The sequence below is a fragment of the Phodopus roborovskii genome, unplaced genomic scaffold, assembly GCF_943737965.1.
Source record: "Phodopus roborovskii unplaced genomic scaffold, PHOROB, whole genome shotgun sequence".
In the NCBI taxonomy this organism is placed as follows: domain Eukaryota; kingdom Metazoa; phylum Chordata; class Mammalia; order Rodentia; family Cricetidae; genus Phodopus; species Phodopus roborovskii.
The window spans coordinates 6,262,649-6,282,408 of record NW_026126415.1 but is presented as its reverse complement, the minus strand read 5'-3'; the positions used below and the strand labels follow the sequence as shown (position 1 = coordinate 6,282,408).

Sequence of the window (19,760 nt, the reverse complement as noted above, 5' to 3'; positions counted from 1 at the left end):
TCCTATATGTCACAGGTTCCCATAACCCTGCTTGCCAACATTACATTCATGTTCTCATTGTTTTAACAATCTTTTTGTCTGGGAGAGTCTAGCCAGCCTCTCATTTCTCATGGAAAAGTATGTGGGGACCACAGGAATAGATACCACAGGAATCCACAAGTTTCAGCACAAGTGAAGAGTGCTTATTCCTGGTAAGTGAACTGGTACCCTGCCTTAGGGGGGGAAAAAAACACTCAATTTTATTTGTAATCCTCTATATCATATTATTGCCTTAAAAGAAATCATTTTGCACAAAAGAATCTCAGGTCAGCTACCTCTGCTAGCAACCAATTAAGGACAAAACAAACAAAAAACAAAGAGGACCCTTTAACTTAGAGCAACTCTTCAAAAGTCTGAAGAAAATTCACTGGCATTAAGATTAATTAGTTTCTGCAGGGCATGGTAGCACATGCCTGTAATCCTAGCACTTAGGAGGTGGTGGCAAGGAAATCAGGAGTTCAGATGTAGCTGACATGAGACACTGTCTCACAGAAAACAAAAATCTAATTAAAAATGAAAGATCCTGCTACAATCTTTGCTATACCAACTTCTGTCTGTTGTCAGAAGACTCCAAGTGGCAGACCGGAGATGGACTTTCAGTCAGGTCACAGGACGATCACATGTAACTGCTTTCATATCTAGTGTGGAGCCAAACTCATAGTGTTTAAAAAATAAAATTAAAACTCCAGTTAAAAAAGAAAAAAACCCTAAAAACAGCAAAGCAGATTCCCCAGGTGACACAGGAAGGAGATAGTTCTCAGGATCCTGGAATATGTAAGACAAGCAACCTGAGAACACTGGACTCTAAACACAGAGTGCTGGGACACAGACGTACCAAGTCTAGATCCCAAATGATACCATGAGCTGCCCCATACTAGAAAATAATCTCCTGTGTCTCCTAATGCGTAGACTCCTAAAAGGGGTGACAGGACCACACACGGGCTGCATATTATGTCTGGCATAAGCAGAGTGCATTGCTTATACCAGGTTTGTAAATGTTTAAAGAATAAATGAGTGATGAACTGAAAGCCACATTTAAAAATAGCTATTTGCTGACTCTGTGCCCAAATTGCTGGCTCAGAAAAGAAAAGAACACTCACATATCTGAAACATTGGTCTAAAACTTTATTTCAAAGTTATTCACCTTGCTATTAGTAAGGTGTATGGTTAACGTTCCGTGCCAGGATCATCAGGCTTACCCAGGCCGGCAACACATTCTGAGAAAGTCCACTCCTTGGCACTGAACGTTACTCTTTTCAAAACATACAGAACTCTTAATACTTGCAAAAAGAATTACATGCACCATTTCCCCACCATCCTTTAAATCTGAACTTACATTATTCATCTATAGCAGTGGATGTTAAAATGAAACCATTTTAACCAATTAAACTGTACAAATCAAAACCCTACTGGTTAATATTGACAAGAATATCTTACAAATGCTACATTACATGTTACCTTGCAATCTGAAACTTTTACAGATTCATGTGTTTAGTTTAGATAACTGAAACTTCACAGAATGGAACAGAAAATAAAGTTAAAAAATTTAGTTCTGTACATCAGTTCCAACTATCTCTACTTTACAGTCTGTGAGGCTCACATCATTGTTCAGCACCAAAATCACCCAGGGAACTTCTAGTGAATTTCTTACTCATCTCATGTGATAGTTCTTGTTTTAAAAGTGAAAATTAAGGGGGGAAAAATGTTACAAATTCTACTTCTAGATCTTGCAATGAATATTCCTTTTGGCTTTTCAGACTATGTGAAATTTTCACTATGTGAAAATGAGGGTTATATATATTTATTTTCATTGAACACATACAAACAAAACACAAAATACACAAACCACAAAGAAAAAAGGTGTCTGGTGGATTTAAGCTGTCGGCCTATGAACTGGATTTGTAACACTGTGACCTAATAATGCCCTGCCCCACCCTTCTTACATTACATTTGGGCCTTGTAAGGAGGGTGCCCAGGATGGCAGGGAGCTTCTTCACACCAGCATCTGAGGGCTGCAGAGACTAGCCACTGTGAACTGGCTGGAACCAGTTCCCCAGCTGCATCCACAGCACCCAGGTGAACTATTTGGTGTGGCAGAGTCCCACTCAGAGCCAGCATTTTTCTGCTCACATGATCACTGCTAACCTTTCTCACCAATGGTTCCTCCAGATCCTAGAACCATACCCTCTCTCTCTCCAGGATTTACAAGTCTTAGAAAAAGATAATATTTTCCCCTTGCCATTTTCAAGCAGGGTTTGTGCGTGACATTTAAATTCCACAATCTCCAACCTAGAAAAGTTTTTCAAAAGCTACAGGTACTTTTTATTTGTTAAAGTACAAAATTCTTACACATTAAAAAAAAAAAAAACCACCAATGTTTAAAATTGGACAGTAGTACCTCCGCTTATTGTCGACAGAAGCACTCAGTTCATGCCATGTTTGAAAATGAAACTGCATGCATATGGGCGTCCAGAGAGGTATAAAGTTTTACAGAGCCCTTTAAACCCAAATTGCAGCACATTCACCATTGGCCAGACCACAACAGGAAGCGTGTCAACAAGTTCAGCAAAGACTTTTCCAAGAACACAATAGTTTTCTAGGCTCCGTGTCAGTTACATTCAGTTACATTACATTTTAAGCAACATGTACTCTTTAAAATTGTCCCTAGACATACAATACTTCAACCGTTCCCCACCCCAGCCCCGGGCCACTGTGAAGCCTTACACCCAACAAAGCTCTTAGTGTTCCCCGTTACTAATAGCTGCTGATTCCGATCCTGCTGCAGTGGCAGGGAGTCTTGGCACTTTCTTAGCAGGACTTGGAATATGCTAAAATAAAAAGAACAGTTGTTGGCTTTACAAGTTTCTTCACTAAGAATCACAGAGCTAATTAAAGTGCCTACAGAGAATCTAATCAGAGAAGCCGATCTGACACAGATTCTATAATCTTTCCAAGGAGAATGCTAAGTACCCAATCTAGACCTTACAGTGAAATGACTGTGCAATTATTCATGTTGTGAGTGAGACAGGAAGGCCTCCCAAGACTGCTTGTTACAACATCTTATACTCTCAACTTAGATACTACCTCACTGTGCCACCTACTTGGTTTAACAGCAAGATTGTTACACTCACCAGAAGAAATTAGCAATTCCAAAGTCCAAGTTCTTGGTTTGGACCTGGCTTTCCCACTTTTGTCTATGACCCTGAGTGTTTAGACTTCTTAGGGCCTCACTTTGGAGTTAGTACCATTGTAACCCTCAGAAAGGTTAGTATATGGTTCTGAGGCTTCTAATAGGAAGTAAGCAAAGTGCCTTGCACATAACAGGAATATAAATCACAGCTATCACTTTTGAAAAGTGAAATATGGGGGGGGGGGGCTCAGCACCCTCCTCCGTATTGCTCACCAACCTATAAGATACAAAATGAGCTTCTCTCTAAACCACACTTCCTTCTTATCAGTCCTAGGACTTGATAAAGCTGGTATTTATCACGTGCCTGCCACAGCTGGCCTGAGCCTGGAGCCCGTGCTCTGAATCACTCTGCTTTACTGACATTTCTCTAAGTTGCTATATCTGTTACAGCTTTGAAACCCAGACATATGGGAGTGAAAGCATCCCCATACCCCACCAGAGAAGAGGACCAACACAATGGGAGTCACTGACCTCTGCTGCCGTGTTTGAATGCACAAGTCCCACTCCATCACCCAAACTGTGGCCATTAGTGGACGGGCGCCGAGCATAGGTTCTTCTGTGCTTTTCATCCACTCTGACTAGGTACCACGTTCCTTCAAAGAGTGAATCTATTGAACACTGGGGAATGTAGTTGGCTGAAGGGAAAGCAGGGTACCAAAAATTACTAATGATATCCATCTGGCAACAAACTAAGCAGAGAATTTTCCTATTCCTCTACAGCTTTCACTGACATCACATCAGTACTACAGTCCTGTATGGTGTGTCACATGACTGCAGGTCTCTAACATAGAAGTTTACCTAAGTGATGTGTATCCTCCCTGAGTTTCATGTTTTCAGCAAAGACATCTGGCGCCACACACGTTCTTGAGTCAAGCCTTGCTTTAAGATCAGACAAACTAGTTGTCACTTTGTCAAGAGCGGATCCTAAAAGAACAAAGAAGTTTAACATTAAAAAACAGAATAGCACGGCTCAATAAAATGTTGTTATATGCAAATAACTTCTTGTCTCCTAAAAACTATTGGCTAGTGAGTTCGAGGTCAGCCTGGTCTTTAAAGAGAGTTTCAGGACAGTCTCCAAATCTACTGAGAAACCCTGTCTTGAAAAACCAAGAAAAACAACAAAATAACCTACTGGCTATTGTTTAGCTAAAATATAGATGGTATCTTCTTGACACAACTTCCTGCCACCTTTGACTAGACTTATTTAATATTAGCTAGCCCACAAGTTAAATGACATGTGGGATTTGAAACTATAAATCACTTTTTATAGTCAATCTTCAGTACAATTTTCAATGATGCCAAGTTTTCCTAAGTTTTTCCTCAATATTTTTGTTTGTTCTTTCTCAAGGAAAGCACAAATGCTTGCTTCAATATAGTCAAATCCACAGGGGAAATTTTTTCCTGTATTAGCTGTTAAAGCAGATTTGTAAGGTAGAGAGTATCAATCTATGTGAAAGAAGTTATGAAACGGAGAACGGAATGACGGACCAGACTGACTAACGTGCTCATGTGAGAAGGCTTCTGAACCTACCGCACCACAGCGGGTTGGCAATGTGCTCTTGCCGAAGGACCCAGCACTTACCTGGTGTGGCATCTTGTGTGACTTTAAGGGAGTACAGAGTGGCAGCCAAGCCAGACCCATAAGAGAACACTCCAATCCTCTTCCCTGCCAACTGCTGAGGCGAGTACCTGTGTAAGGAAAAAAGGGCAAACTTAACAGACACAAACTACATCTTATCAGGAGTCACAGAAACAGTCCAGAGCTAAATGCTAGGTCTAACTTGAAGCTTCGTTTGTTTTCTTCAATACACGGCTGGACTTGTGTTAACTATCTTCCTGCCTCAGCCTTTGTGTTGGGATTACAGGTGTGTGACACCATTCCCTGCTTAATTTAACATTCCTGAGGATCTATTAGTTTTAATATTTCATTAAGGAATCGAACTTGAGATTTTAGTATCATAGTACATACTCAGAACAAAGTCTTACATCTTTTAGGAAATGACGAAGCTTAGCAAAATTATTGAACCACACATAAATCCTAGTCATTAAGGATTTGTGGTTCAACTGTAGGTAAAAATAATAAAAACTATGGAAAAATCGACAATTAACAAATACTCAGGGAAGAACGGCACCCTTAACCTATATGTCTCTCAAATCAGTAGAGAGCAGTGTGGGTGCCCATATAAATGGCTGCACCCCATCTTAGCACAAGGGCAGAGAGTTCAAAACTGTCAGTCAGCAAGTCATAAGACCTAAAGGTCAAAGGTGTAGCTACTCCTGACCTCAAGGCTGGGAACAAGAAGTTGGAGCTAAGGTATGGTTACTGGACCCTTAGAATAAGTGAGGAAGAAAAGTCTGTTTGTTCCACATACATGATACTGTGTTCCCCTTTTTGGTTATGGTATATAAGAGTGTCGAAAATAAACTCGTGGCATTTCAGTATTGACTGATCTGTCCTCCTGACCTTTATTCTGTCTGTCTGTCTTTATTGTCTATAGCCTTTCCCTCATCCACACTCCCCCACTCAGGTATGGACTTAGGGCCGCTCGGCTGGCTCCGATTGCAACCCCACAAAGATTGCTCTCGACAGAGCAGCAGGCTATACCTGAAGATAAGATGTCATTCAGAAAAGAGGAGTCAGGGAACGGCAATTTATACTTACTGTGCCAGAACAGAAGCAAGGGAACCATATACAGAAGACGTGTACATATTTCCATTCTGATTTGATACAAGCAAAGAAGCCTTTGTTTTCTGGTTAAAGAGCTCAGAACTAGCCTTCATAAATGCCTTTTCCACATCTCTGTCAAAGTAAGTATCTTCTAATTTAACATCCCTGAAAAATTATATTAAGAAACAATTAGCATTTAAATACCATGTTGTTATTTTTGTAGTTGTCCTAATTAATATTCAAATCTGTGAATATATAAAAATCAGGGAGCAACATTGTAACTGTATAAATGATGTTAGCAACTTAAAACAGTTCTTTGCCTAACTTTGCTATCATCAGGTAAAGACAACTTGACACTGACAGGCTAATAGACTAACAGATTCACTAAAGCTTTGAAGCCACTAAACATAATAGAAGCCTTTCAAATCCAGCCATGTCTATCAAATACCATGCTTAAAAAGGCATGGTATTATAGGATTTAAGCCTTGAAAAGTCAAGTAGGAGTTTATCAAATGGAGAAAACAAGAATGAACTCAACATGCACAGCACACAATACTGGTGGACATCAGGTTGCCCCAAGGCATGGGGACTAGAGGAATTAGTGGAGCAGTAGTAAGCACTGGGGTGTCTGTGAGCCTATTCCTGTGCTGGTAACAATGCGGCTAGAGCTAAAAACAAAGTCAGAACTCTTAAGAGATAACTAATGTATTTGTGTAGGTAACCCAGCTGTCATTTCATTGATAACACGAATATATTAGAATACCCTCACTTTGTTTCTGTTTCTCTGTGTAGCCTAGCATTAATGGCTTGCCACTGCTGCCCAACTATAGAGTAGAATACTTCTAACATCCTTTTGACTCTAATTTTCAGGTCTAAACATACACTTAAACTAAGGACATAGCTGCTTTCTTACCCAAAGGCCTCCAGGCCACTGTAGATGCTGTTTTTATCTCTGTTCTGATCATTTAGAAAGTCATTCAGGAACATCCGAGCTAGAGACTTCTGCACCAGTTTACAATACGGTGAGTGGAATATCATGAAGCCAAAATCATTTAGGGTAAAATCGTTATCGTTTCCCTCTGCAACAGAAGACCAAGGAAACGATGAACACCAATGAAGCCAGCTTGCCTTCAGAAGAGGCTAGGATGCTTCTACCTTACTTTTCTTACTAATTCTAAGAACTCAGGCAAGTTTATGTATTACACACAGAGAGAGAGAGAGAGAGAGAGAGAGAGAGAGAGAGAGAGAGAGAGAGAGAGAGAGAGCGCAGAGGGGATGGTAGCAGAAGAGCTACTGGCCTCACATCCTTAAACAGCAACCCCAAACCCTATCTTACGAAATCTCAGTAGTTTAGAATGTGTATGCTCAGCTATGGATGACCAAATATAACAGTCATAACCTATTGGCCAATTAGTTGCACCAGCATTTCTTTTTTTTAAAAGAATAGAAAAAATGGTAAATTCAATTCATTTGTAGCATTGGTAATTACACGGTACTTCTGTTTCTGTTCAGCATATACACATATAACGTGGGGTTCTAATAAAAAAGGTTGAAATATCACTGGTCTCTTATACACATACTGCTAAGCTGATGTAGAAGGAACCCAGTTTAAAAGCAGTATATTTAACTATAAAACAGTATGGTTTTTTTGTTTTGTTTTCCGAGACAGGGTTTCTCTGTATTGCTTTGGAGGCTATCCTAGAACTAGGTCTGTAGACCAGGCTGGACTCGAACTCACAGAGATCCACTTGCCTCTGCCTCTCGAGTGCTGGGATTAAATGTGCACCACCAATGCCCAGCCAGTGTGTTTTGTATACTGCAATGCTTCTTGTTTGTGGCTACTATATTTCTTAGTATTTGTTTGGAATATAATTTTTAACAATCTCTTTCATCTCTAAAAAGACAAATTGTAATAAAAACTTTTTAAACAGTTGCCTCTAAAAAATAGCTGAAAACTAAAACTTATTTAAATACCTCAAAAAAAATTAACAATTCAAATTTCTTTTGTAACGTATCTGATATAAATCAACTGAACTAAAACTTATTTAAATACCTCAAAAAAAATTAACAATTCAAATTTCTTTTGTAATGTAGCTGATATAAATCAACTGAAATTGTAAGAATAGCTCAGCAGAAATACTTATGTCTTTACCTGAATTACACATTCCCAGAGACTATGGCCAAGTGATGATACTTAGTACATAAAGAAGTGGTAAGGTATCAAGAAGGTTGTTCACAAAAAAGTTTCTCACTTCAGTCACCCAGTACATATTATTACACTGCCCTGTGGATACCAGAATCTCATATAAGAAAATGGGCTGGAAGAAAGCCCACCTTTCTGCCACTGGGCACGGATCTTCTTGCGGTAGACGGAATAGCAGCGGTCCAATGCACTGAGGTAGCACTGTATGGAGAGTTTCCCATCTACTATAGGGTATTCAGAGAGCATGTCAGGCTTGTAAAAGTCATAGGCATGCTGCATGTGTGTCCCACGGAGCCCTGTTACAACCAAAACAGAAGACGTTGGTACATTCCTGCTTCGGTCGATGTTTGCCCTTCAGTAGCATACTGCCTTATGTAAGGGCTCTCCTCAACCAATCAACCCACAGCACTTCAATATAGGAAGTGCAAGATTAAACCATTAAATAAAACCTCGAATACCATGGGCAGCCCCGAGACTCCTACAAGTTTCCTAAGGGAATCTAACTAGGAAATGATGCTGCTACCCTGAGGATAAATGTATCATCAATGACTACGGGCATGCTACTCCTCTCCTTCTTCAGCTGCACCTCAGCCCATTTTATTTCTTTGTGAAAGGACAACTCTACCTTTTGGACAAAACTTAAAGATAAGGTGATACACACAAAGCACCTGGAAGCCAATAAGCATTCAGCAAGTGGTAGCTTCTACTACTACATTCAATTTCTCAGCACATTGTGTCAATAAAACAAGCAAACATAAATAAAGGAGTTAGACCTGCAAGCACAATTCTATGTATGTAGGTCTATATACCTGTGTAACCCCAGGTAATTACAAGCAAAAATGAGAGGATCAAAGTTGCAGGCCTGCCTGGGCTACTGAAGAGCACACGGATAACCACTGTCTCAAAATGTAAAAACAAAGGGCTTGGGATAAAACTCAGATGGAGACTGCTTGTCTACCACACACAAGGCCCAAGGTTCAAGTCCAGCACCACAAATAATGTCTCAAATACTCACCTCGGTCAAAAATTAAAGGGGCATTTGGCCCAATTAGCAGAGCCACAGCTCCAACTCCACCTGTAGGTCTGGCATTTCCTGTGGCATATATAGCAATATCTCCTGCAACTACCAGAGCATACCGTCCTGAAAAACGCAATGCAAAGTAGTCAAAATTACAAAATCATGCATATGAACTGAAAACTGTTATATTTGTTATATTTTCCCTAGAATATGCTTTCCCCATACTGGTAAAAGGAATAAAAACATTCTGTCTAAATGTTTAACACATTGTTTTTCCTATTACTGTTTCTAAAATAAACAATTCACATAAATTGAAAGTCAGACATCTTTCTAATTATTTGGACTATTACAAGTAGCACCAGTTAACACACAGCACTGACTAAACAGCTTTTGGAGGAGTGGGGATACTATTCAGTTAGAGATTCTGGGTTCTAGCCCTAGCACCAAGCATAAGAGGTATCAGGTCTATACATCCTCAAGAAGGGTTATTTGTGTATGTGTGTGTGTGCTCGTGCATGTTTGTTTGCTGTTTTGACTGTTTCAGAATGCAGACATGGAACATACCATCCCAAGAGCTAGATTCAATCCAGTTCACAGCATTGAAGACTGCAGCTGTGCCGCCATAGCATGCATTAGTTGTATCTATTCCTTCTATATCTGTATTCCCAGACTCCTCAAACAGCTGCATCAAATTAGACTTCACTGATTTTGATTTATCGATGATTGTCTCTGTTCCGACTTCTAGCCGACCAATGCAATCGTAGGACAGGCTATTTCTCTCCATCAGATTCTGAACCACAGTCAGGCAAAGAGAGTTGATGTCTTCTCGATCTGTGCAGAAGCCCATCCTAGCCTGGCCCAGGCCAATGGTATACTTTCCAGCATCTACACCATCGTATTTTTCCAACTCAGTTTGGTCAACATATTGAGAAGGAAAGTAGATCTCAAGGGCAACAATTCCCACATCTTTTGGCCAGCAAGCTTCTGCATTCAAAGGAAGTGACCCAGGCATGGTGAAAGAACTATACAACGAAAAATAGGAACACGGTTTTAGATTTTAGGTTGCTGACTTTTCACATTCAAGGCTGCAAAACAGCTGGTGAGAATTCAAAAGCCACCTGGATTACTGCAGTTTCTCTAAGTTTAGTACACTGTGTTGGGGCAGTCAAGTTACAAATATGTAAAGCAGCAACTTCATGAAAGGAATACTATGTTAGTTTGAATTGCAACATTTTTAGAAATACTTCCACCTTACTCAAAACTGGGTATCTTAAGATTTAAAACATAATTTAAAGGCTGGGATATAGCTTGGTGGCAGAGCACTTGCCTAACATGTACGAGACACACACACACACACACACACACACACACACACACACACACACACACACACACACACCCCTTCTGTAAGATTTTTCTATTATAATAACTATGAGATAAAATGATGATTTAGATGTATGACTGCTAGGGGTTTGAGAAACGACTTGGCTGTTAAGAGCATTTACCAAAGAGCATTTGCCACTCTTTGAGACCTAGCACCCACATCAGGTGGCTCACAACCTCTGGCAGCCCCAGTTCCAGGGGTGTCTGCCCTCTGGCCTTCACTGGGTCCTGCACTCCAGTGGTACACATAAACCCAAATAGACACACAACAACAAGCAAACAAATAAGATCTTTTTTAAAGTATATAAATGACCAAAGAGAATATTTATTTCTGGCCACTCTCAAAAAGTATAAACAAATCAGTCATTGTTTAGATTTTACTTGCCAAAACAACAAAAAGCTAGTCCTTCAGACAACTGTCTACCCTGGCACTTGTTATTTAACCTAGGTGCCTCAATACCTTTAAAAGGTTTAGTCACTGATAAATGAAAAATTAATTTCACCCAGCATGTGTGGAGGGCCTTGTGGACACAGGACATGGTTACAAACCCTGTGGGGACCAAGGGCAAAGGTCATTCTTCAAACCCCATGAGACCACACTCTACAATCAGTTCCCATGTTAGGCATGTAATAACCAGGCAACACTGCTCAAGAGATGGGACTTTAGTTCTCCACCTGTCTAAACATGTAGTTTGCCAGTTATCCAGTCAAACAATTTGCTACCTTCTGCAGAATTTGACAACCTACTGGTAATCTGACACTAAAAATGAAAAGTGAAACCCCTATCACCTGTCCTCTGCCACTCTGAAAACTGTTTAACATTAACAAAGAATAAGATTATAATAGCAACATTACAGATTAACATAAAATTATAGTCCTTTGCTATGGTGAGTTAATTATTGAGATTTTGTGGGGATATCAAAAACAGAAAAGCTTCCTCCTTAGATGCTAGGATTATAGGCAAGCATAGCCACATCCCTGGTTAAAGATCTTAAGGAACTCAGGTCAAATCTTCTAGTCACAAGACTAATTCATCCCCCACCCCTTTCTTGTAAGACAGGGGCTCAATAAGTATAGCCTTAGCTGGCCTGGAACTGACTATATAGACTAGGCTGGCTTCAAACTCGCTTACTCTGTTGCAGTTCTTCAAAGGATGCTGTATCACAAATATTCTTTGTGGCACAGAGGGGATTCCACAGGAAATTTCAAATCTTGATATTAAAACAAAATAAACAAACAAACAACAACAAAAAACAGAAATGGCAGACTTTACGATGGCAACATGAACCCAGCACTTAGACTAAGGTAGGAGGGTCACTTGAGCCCAGGAGTTCAAGAACAGCTTGGGCACCATAGTGAGATCATTCCCAAATAAATAAATAAATAAATAAATAAATAAATAAATAGTCAAGTCCTAACTATGAAAACACTGGCAATCAATTTGGTTTTTAACTTGTATGGCATTTGGAGAGATGGTCTTTGGGAGGTGAGGTCATGAGGATGGGGATCTCCTCATTAGTGCCCTAGTATTTCTAACTGTGAGCCTAGCCTTTGTCGACTGAGCAATCTCTCTAGTCTAGATTAAGCACCCTTACAAGAAGACACCAGAGAGCTGGGTCAAGCCTACTTGCATGCATTCTGTCTCTGCCATGACAGGCCATGACAAGAAGCTCATCTCCAATCCACAAAAGAGCCTTATAGAAGTGACCATGTACCTTGAACTGTACTTCAAAACATTGAAAAAAATCTGTTCTTGAATCCCTCCAGATTATGGTACTAATTTGTGATGGTGTCCAGGCAGATTAATAGACCCAGTGACCTCAACTAAGTGCCTTTCAATCTCTTCATGTCTTAGACTTTTATACATTTCATTTTTCCATGCAAAGCATACATACTACTCAATGGGAAAACAACTAAATGTAATAATTTGCCAATTATATCCTTTAAGCCTTAAATTACTGATGTTGGCTCAGTGCTTATTACATAAAACAATGTCATCAGCAATTAAGACACAGCAACACACATTACATTACAAGGGGTTCATTCTAGTGATAGCCCAGTAAGAAAAGAGTAAAGGAGATAGAATCCTTTTTAAAAACATTTTTCTAGACAGGGTTTCTCTGTGTAGCCCTGGCTGTCCTGGAACTGGTCCTATAGACCAGGCTGACCTCAAATTTAACAACGATCCACCTGCCTCTGTCTCTAAGTGCTGGGATTAGAGGTGTGGGCCACCACTACCCAGCAAAATAAAGAAGTCCCTACCTTCTAAATCTTCAGCTCCTTTTCTGTGTCACAAATCAAAAGGAACAAGAGAGAGGCACTTGCATGCCTACTGTTTTCACGTGGCATGACTACAGAAGCTCTCTACCAATTCTAGATTGTCTAAACGTGGTACCCACTTGACTACACTGAGGTTGAAATGAAGAAATAAAGGAGTTGTCCTTTACTAGGCTTAGATTCTAAATTAAATTAGCATTAAGACAAAAAGAGAGGGCCATGAATTCAACCTCCAGAAACTCAAAGAATGCAGAGAAGGAAGCTAGTCCATATACTAGGACAGTGTGTAGGTGACCAGTCTACAGATTCCCTTGAGTGTCCATGGCAGAGGCGGCGGGAGTGACCCCCTCACCAATCCTCTCTCCCTCGGGTTCTTTTCAGCTCTTCAAACTGCTTGCATCATGATAAAGACAGCAGGACATTCCCCCTTGCCTACAATGCTGTTGGAAATAAAATGAACAAATACATAATCTCTAAATGTTGTAATGTACTTTCCCGCTAGTAAATTTAAGTGACGATTTAAGAATATGTTGCTGCTAAATACCAAATCACCCTTCTCAAAAAAAAAAAAAAAAAAAAAAAAAAAGAATGTTAGCTCAAACAGTCCACAGGAACCAAGTCCACGACTCTGGAGTGTGTGTGTACATACACACAATAAGTATGCTCTCTAATTTGGTCAATATTATTCATTCTCACATTCTCAGAGACTTTCTAGTAGCTGAGATATTTTAAATTTCCAGTTGTTCCTGGTAAACAAATATCCAATTTGAAATACAACAGCTCTAAAAGGGGGATGGGGTTGGGGAGGGGGGAGGAACACAGCACCAACCAAGCAACACCCAGCTAAAGAGTATGATGAGGATGGCAAGCACAAAAGAAAATTAAGTCATTACTTGGTGGCATTTACAAGAACAGAAAAGTGATATTATTCCTAGCCTAAATGTTACTGTTGAGTTTCTCCCCAGCCATTAGCTCTTACCTCTACCTCAACTCAGACAAAAGGGAAGATCCTTGGTTGGCTACCAAATTCACTGCTCCTCAGATTCACTCAAACCACTACGTTTTCCTCAGCTGGCTAGAGACTAGTTTCAGAATGAATGCCTCTACCTTTTATACCTCTCAAATCCTGGAATTAAAGGTGTGAGCTCTGATTCTCTCTCTGGTAGCCCAGGGTGGTCTTGGACTCTGAGATCCACTGGGATTAAGGGTGTGTACCACACTATTGCCCATTCTCTGTAGCTGAGGCTGGCTTTGCTCTCTGAATCCTCAAGCAAGCTTTAATAAATCATAAATATCACCACACAGTCACTAAATTTTAAAGGTAACATATAACCCTAAAATAGCTTTAGGACTACATGGCTTGAGGCATGGCAGTACAAGCCTTAAATCTGAGGGAGAAGCAAGCAGATCTTCAAGTTTTCAGCCTGGTTTACATAGAAAATTCCAGTCAGGTGACAGAAAGAAAGAAGTCGGGAGGGAAAAGAAATGATTATATGGCACATACAAACTGTCATTAGCTCCAGGATAGAAATTACACCCCTCCCATAACAGAAAACAGCTTTCTTAGGACATGCGTGGTGCCATCCATACCTGTGCGAAGGACAGACAACTGCAGTCTCCAGCTCCGTCACTGTCTCCTCCTTCAGGCACTAGGAGTTTCAAATGAGAACTTCTTTTAAAGTCTTAAAGCACCACTCAAAGCAATGACTTAAATTCAAAGAGAGCTAAAACAAGGCTTTCCTTATCTAATTAATTATATTATGCAAAGAGCAATTCAACCATGCTCAGGGTACTTCAAGTTTATGGAACACTTGTCCTTGATTAGTCCCTTATGGCAGCAGGTTCTACTCTGCTGAGAAACCAAGTCACATCACCAGACTACGAACCACGATGCTAGGAAAGCCATGGTCTACTTTGCACTAAGGAGTTTTAGCAATAATCTGTGCCTTTTTGAATCTCAATTTCCTCATCTGAAAAATAAAGGCACCCCTCCCTTCCTAGCTCACTCTGAAGAGCTGTTGAGAAAAGGAGGCGTGGGGAATGCTTGGTAAGATCAGGCACCAATGCTCCTTATGAGAGACCAATGTTTTAAAGCAGGGAACTGTCACATCTGTAGCTCTGGAATAAGTAAACCTTGAATTTGTAAGAAAAGAGATTACTACAATGGGGGGGGGGCTTTGATTGCAGCACTATACTACACTTTCAGAATATAGCTTATCTTTTATTCTTTATTGTCTCAAATAATGCTGTGTTCTATGAAATTAAGACCATTTCTCAGTAGGGCAGAAAATACCATTCCTTCCCCATGTTGAGACACAGTAACTTATTAACTTCTTGAAGCCATGCTGTAATCTGTATCAAAGGCACTTCCCCTGAAATGTTACTTTTCTACTTGTTTATTTTTGCAGTGCTAGGATCAAACTAGGGCCTCCCTTATGCTAGTCAAACACTGGCTACACCCTCAGTGTTCTTTCTATTCTGATTAAACTGGTCAGAAAAAGTAGGTGGCAGGTGGGGAACCTGCGCACATTAATGCAGAGTCAGAGAGGGCTGTGGTGCTAATTACAGATGGCATAGTCCATATGATGTCTTAAAGAGAGAAAGGAGCAAAACAGCATTTGGGAGAAGAAACTATCAGAGAGGCTTAAGCTTTTGATTCTATTCTACAGCTGCTGGGAAAGTGCAGTTCTGTGTCTTTAATCGGAAAAACTTGAAACCTAAGTGCACCAAAGTCCAATTTTTTGAATGCTGACATGATACTATGTGTAGAAAACTCACCTGAAACTCATGTGACAGGTCAGTCAAAATACATGCAACACTACAAATACTGTATCTTCAGGTTTCACATGTAAAATATATGTGAAACATCCTATCTACAAAATCAATCTCTCCCTCCCTCCCTCACTTCCTTCCTTACACACACACACACACAGGCCAATATGTAGCACTTACTTCCAGACCCAAGCATTTCTAATAAAGGATACACAGTGCCAAAGTCTAAAGGAAGTCATCATACTATAACACTCTTCAGAGCAAATGATAAGAGAAATCAACATGGATCAAGATGCAGTTAACAGTTAACTGCAAGCAGCCACACTCACCACAACAAAGGCTTGGAGACTCACAAATCACAATACAGCATTCTGAATTTGGCCAAAACTAATGAGACTTACTGCATTTACTCAACAGAATTTCTCCTTTTAGCTCACTCCCCAAACTACTCTAGTACACACTGGTACCTAACTAACTGTAAGCAGTTATTTGCTGACCTCTTGCATTGTTACTAGAGAGAAAACCAGGCTATTTAGAATGATCATCTTTAAGGAGGACCTAAGCAAAATCTGTTAAGTGTTTACCCTCACCTGCACATTTGCATATAGATCTGGAAGTAAACACACACACACACACACACACACAGCGCCGGAGAAATATTCATCTGCCAGTCAGAGATTCTATTTACATTTATTGTGTGTGTGTGTGTGTGTGTGTGTGTGTGTGTGTGTGAGAGAGAGAGAGAGAGAGAGAGAGAGAGAGTGAGAGAGAGAGAGAGAGAGTCAATGGACAACCTGCCATGATGGCTTCCTTCCTTCTACCTTCATGTCCTGGGGGCTGAACTCGGGTATTAACACTTGGTGGCAAGTGCTCCACTCGCTGAAACATCACATGGGGTGGGGGCTGGGTGCCTCTGTTCATCCTTCAAGCCTCTCTTCTAAGTTATCTTTTCTAGAAAACTTTCCTAGACAAATTTGCAGAATTTCCTAGTCAAGGACTTATATTCCTATACAGATGCATCATGCACACACAAGTGTGCATAACCTGCTTTACTGAAATACGAGTTAAGAAGAGTCTACATTGGACAGTGTGTTTTGATTCTTTTTTGTTTCTTGAGTCAGGGTCTCTCTATGTAGCCTAGCTGTCCTGTAACTCAGAATGTGGACTAGGCTGGTCTTGAACTTAAAGAGATACAAGATATCTTGAATTTGCCTCACCAAATACTGAATTTAAAAGTATGTACCATGGCCAGCTTATTTGATTCTTTTGACCATTGGTAGAGAAAAGGGCACTGAAAGACTGGCTGAATTTAGAGTTATAATAATTCTAGGACTTTTTTTTTTTTTTTTTTTTTTTAAAGATTCAAGTACCTGAGTACCCACCACCAGTAAGCTTTTGCCATCACTTCTGAGATAAGCTTACAGAGCCATACAGTGTCTAGGGGTTTAAAGAACTTGGCTCTCTACCACTACTGTTTAAAGGAAAGGGTTTGAACCATTCCCAGATCCCAATCTGAACAAAGTAAGGAACCCAAACATAACCAGAAAAGGACATTTGCCAGTCTTCTACTCATTGTCACAGGGACCAACGTGCCCACAAACCCTACAGAGTGTGCTCTGGAAGGCTACTTTCTCTTTATTGCTCAGTTGACAGACATTAAGGGAACAGCAACATGTGCCAAGCACTAGGCTAAGCAGATTAAGACTATTACTATAGTGCTAGCACGAAGCCATTAATTAGGTAACATGTTTCTCAACTTTTTTTTTTTCTTTTGGATGGGGCGGGTGAAGGTTTGAGACAGGGTTTCTCTGTGTAGCTTTGGAGTCTGTCCTGGCACTCATTCTGTGGACCAGGCTGGCCTTGACCTCTCAGAGATCTGCCTGCCTCTGCCTCCCGAGAGCTGGGATTAAAGGCATGCGGCCACCACCTGGCATTTCTCAATCTTTTTAATCTAAAGAGTGCATAGCTATCTACTATAAGGCTTTCTAAGATCAAAATCAAGTGGTGAGGTTATATTCCCTTTCTAAATAAAACTATCACCATAAAAACCTCTTCAGCTTACATAAATGGAAAACTGTGTAGACTCTGATACAGGGTTCATCACCTCCTTCAACCACACCTCCAGTGGATAATGAAAGGTCCAGCCAGGTATTAACTCATTCTAGAAGATCCAGAAAACCCAAGTTTTATCATTGTCTTGGATTTTGCATTTCTTCTGAAAACAATGTATCTAAAATCTCAGTTTAAAAAAAAAATCCTCAAAAATAAGTCCATCAGTTGATATGTATAAGCAAACAGGAAGGATATTTATGAAAAAAAAATTAAAAGCAAGGCTCAAACTTCAATGACTTCCAACAAAAATCTTTCTCCTCCCTCTTCCCCAATGTCAGACAAGCCATATGAGAACTGGAATTGCTAATGACACCAAGAGAAAATTCGCTAATTTAGGAGAGAAATATCCACAAGGCTAGACACAAAGAAAAGGCAGTTTCTCCTTTTCAGGAGACAGGCTATCCTTGTTCTCCATCTCCAAGTCTGATTGAAGACCATAAACTGCTTAGAAGTCTCAAGAGACAAAGAATCACCTGTGGATACACACGGAGAGGACTTTCAGGCCGTCTTCAACCCGATGGAATCTGAATAGTAAAAATTTAAACCACAGTTTGGAGGGGAGAAATTTGTAACTGGTGTGTTGGTTAGCATGCCAATGGCTCCTCATGAGTCATCCCTAAATTACAGCAAATGTTAGCAGCCATCAGAATCAAGGAACCATCTGGATCCTGGGGAGGCCAGATCACCAGCAGGAGGGAGGGGTTGCTGCAGCTTAGGCCAAGGCCATAGGGGCAAACTTGGAATGAAGGACAACCTCCCGACAGCTATTCCCCAATTCCCTCCTCCAGAATGTGCAAAGCAGTTCTTTCTCTACCAGTGATCAAACACGGTCGCATTTTCAAGATTCCCATACACTTGGCTTTGAAATTCCCTTGACTTAACCCAAAGTCTGTCTGTGTGATCGGTTCTGTGGGCGTAGGGCCATCACATCCTTATGGCACTTAAGGCTGTTTGTTATTAACAGTGGGTCCTGGATATATTAACGGGGGGGGGGGGGGGGGGGGGGGAGGAGGATCGGGGAGGAGAAAGAAGGGAGGGAGGGAAGAGGGGACTCGAGCTCACTGGTGATTTTAAGCAAGCTACATACCAAAGGTGTCCAGAGCATCAGTCCTAGGCTAGGTCTAAATCACAGTTGTGATTTCTTGCACCTGAATTGGGGGAAAGTAACGCTCCCCACTTCCTCTCATCAACGCCGTCTGCCGAGGCCGGACACACCCCCTGCCAGCCTCCCAGCCTCCACCTGAGCCTGAGCTTCCTCATCCCCTTGGGGTCCACCATTGACCGGAGGAACTCTGACAGCCCAGCCCCCTCCTCAACCCCCGATGACGCCCCCACTTCGGTGGTCACAGCTACCTCAGAGGCGACTCCGGCTTCTGACTGTGTCATCAGAACACCGAGCCCCCAACGCCCTCTGCCTTCTCCCGGCGCCCCGCCTGCCCACCGCGCCGCACCGCACCGCAGCGGAGCGGAGCCCGGGTCCCCTTCCCCGCCCCGCATGGCCTCGGCTCCCCGCCATCCCCCCGCCTGCAAGCTCCCGCACAACCCCACTGCCGGCGCCCGCTCCTCCGGGACCGGAGCGCTCGCCTTCCGGCCTAGTCAAGGACAGCGCCTCCTCCTCCCCGCTCTCCCCGCCCGCGGCGCCTCGGCCGGCGGCTATCCCGGCCCGGCCCGCCCGGGCCCGCCCCGCCCCGCGCGGGACACTCACCCAGACGCGACCGGACCGCGGGCAAAGGGAGCAGCGACCCACGGAGGACAGCGCGCCGTGCCGCCCGCCCGCCCGCAGCAGCAGCTTTATAGCCACCCACTCGCCCGACTCCGGCGCCGCCCCGGAGGCGGCAGGGGGAGGGGCGGCGGCCACCGCAGCCAATCACAGCGCTCAGACTCGTCCGGCCGCGCCCGCCCCCCGACCCGCTTTCCGCCAATGGGAAGGAAAGGAGAGGCGGCGCCTCGCTAGGGTGTTTTCCCCCTCGCGGCTGGAAGGGCGGGGGAAGGGGCGGGGACGAAGTCGGAGGACCCGGGGGAAGTGGGGTGAGACGGTGACGTAGGGTGGCCCGAGAGCGCGCCCGCCAATGGCGGGACGGCGAGAGACGGCGACAGC

The 19,760-nt window shown here is 42.1% G+C and overlaps 1 protein-coding gene across 2 annotated transcripts; it reads right to left on the bottom strand.

The window, feature by feature from the left end:
- Positions 1-1,144: 1,144 nt before the first annotated feature.
- On the bottom strand, positions 1,145-19,063 carry Hmgcs1 (3-hydroxy-3-methylglutaryl-CoA synthase 1). 2 transcript variants are annotated; one of them, XM_051183101.1, is made up of 11 exons: positions 19,016-19,063; positions 14,369-14,427; positions 9,683-10,140; positions 9,116-9,241; positions 8,232-8,396; positions 6,811-6,976; positions 5,892-6,062; positions 4,812-4,918; positions 4,028-4,153; positions 3,701-3,864; positions 1,145-2,867 (listed from the first exon to the last, which is right to left on the bottom strand). In XM_051183101.1, the coding sequence occupies exons 1-11, from the start codon at positions 19,046-19,048 to the stop codon at positions 2,778-2,780; spliced, it is 1,665 nt and encodes a 554-aa protein (XP_051039058.1). In that variant the 5' UTR covers positions 19,049-19,063; the 3' UTR covers positions 1,145-2,777. The 2 variants fall into 2 exon arrangements, with proteins under 2 accessions (XP_051039058.1, XP_051039059.1); XM_051183102.1 differs by lacking the exon at positions 19,016-19,063 and adding an exon at positions 18,750-18,782.
- Positions 19,064-19,760: the final 697 nt, after the last annotated feature.

Excerpts from the sequence above, each read along its gene's own strand:
- Hmgcs1 (XM_051183101.1), bottom strand. The coding sequence starts at position 19,048 with ATGACACAGTCAGAAGCCGGAGTCGCCTCTGAG. Across the intron at positions 6,977-8,231 it reads CCGTGCCCAGTGGCAGAAAG|AGGGAAACGATAACGATTTT; the intron begins GTGGGCTTTCTT and ends CTTCTGTTGCAG. Across the intron at positions 3,865-4,027 it reads GGAGGATACACATCACTTAG|CCAACTACATTCCCCAGTGT; the intron begins GTAAACTTCTAT and ends CTTTCCCTTCAG.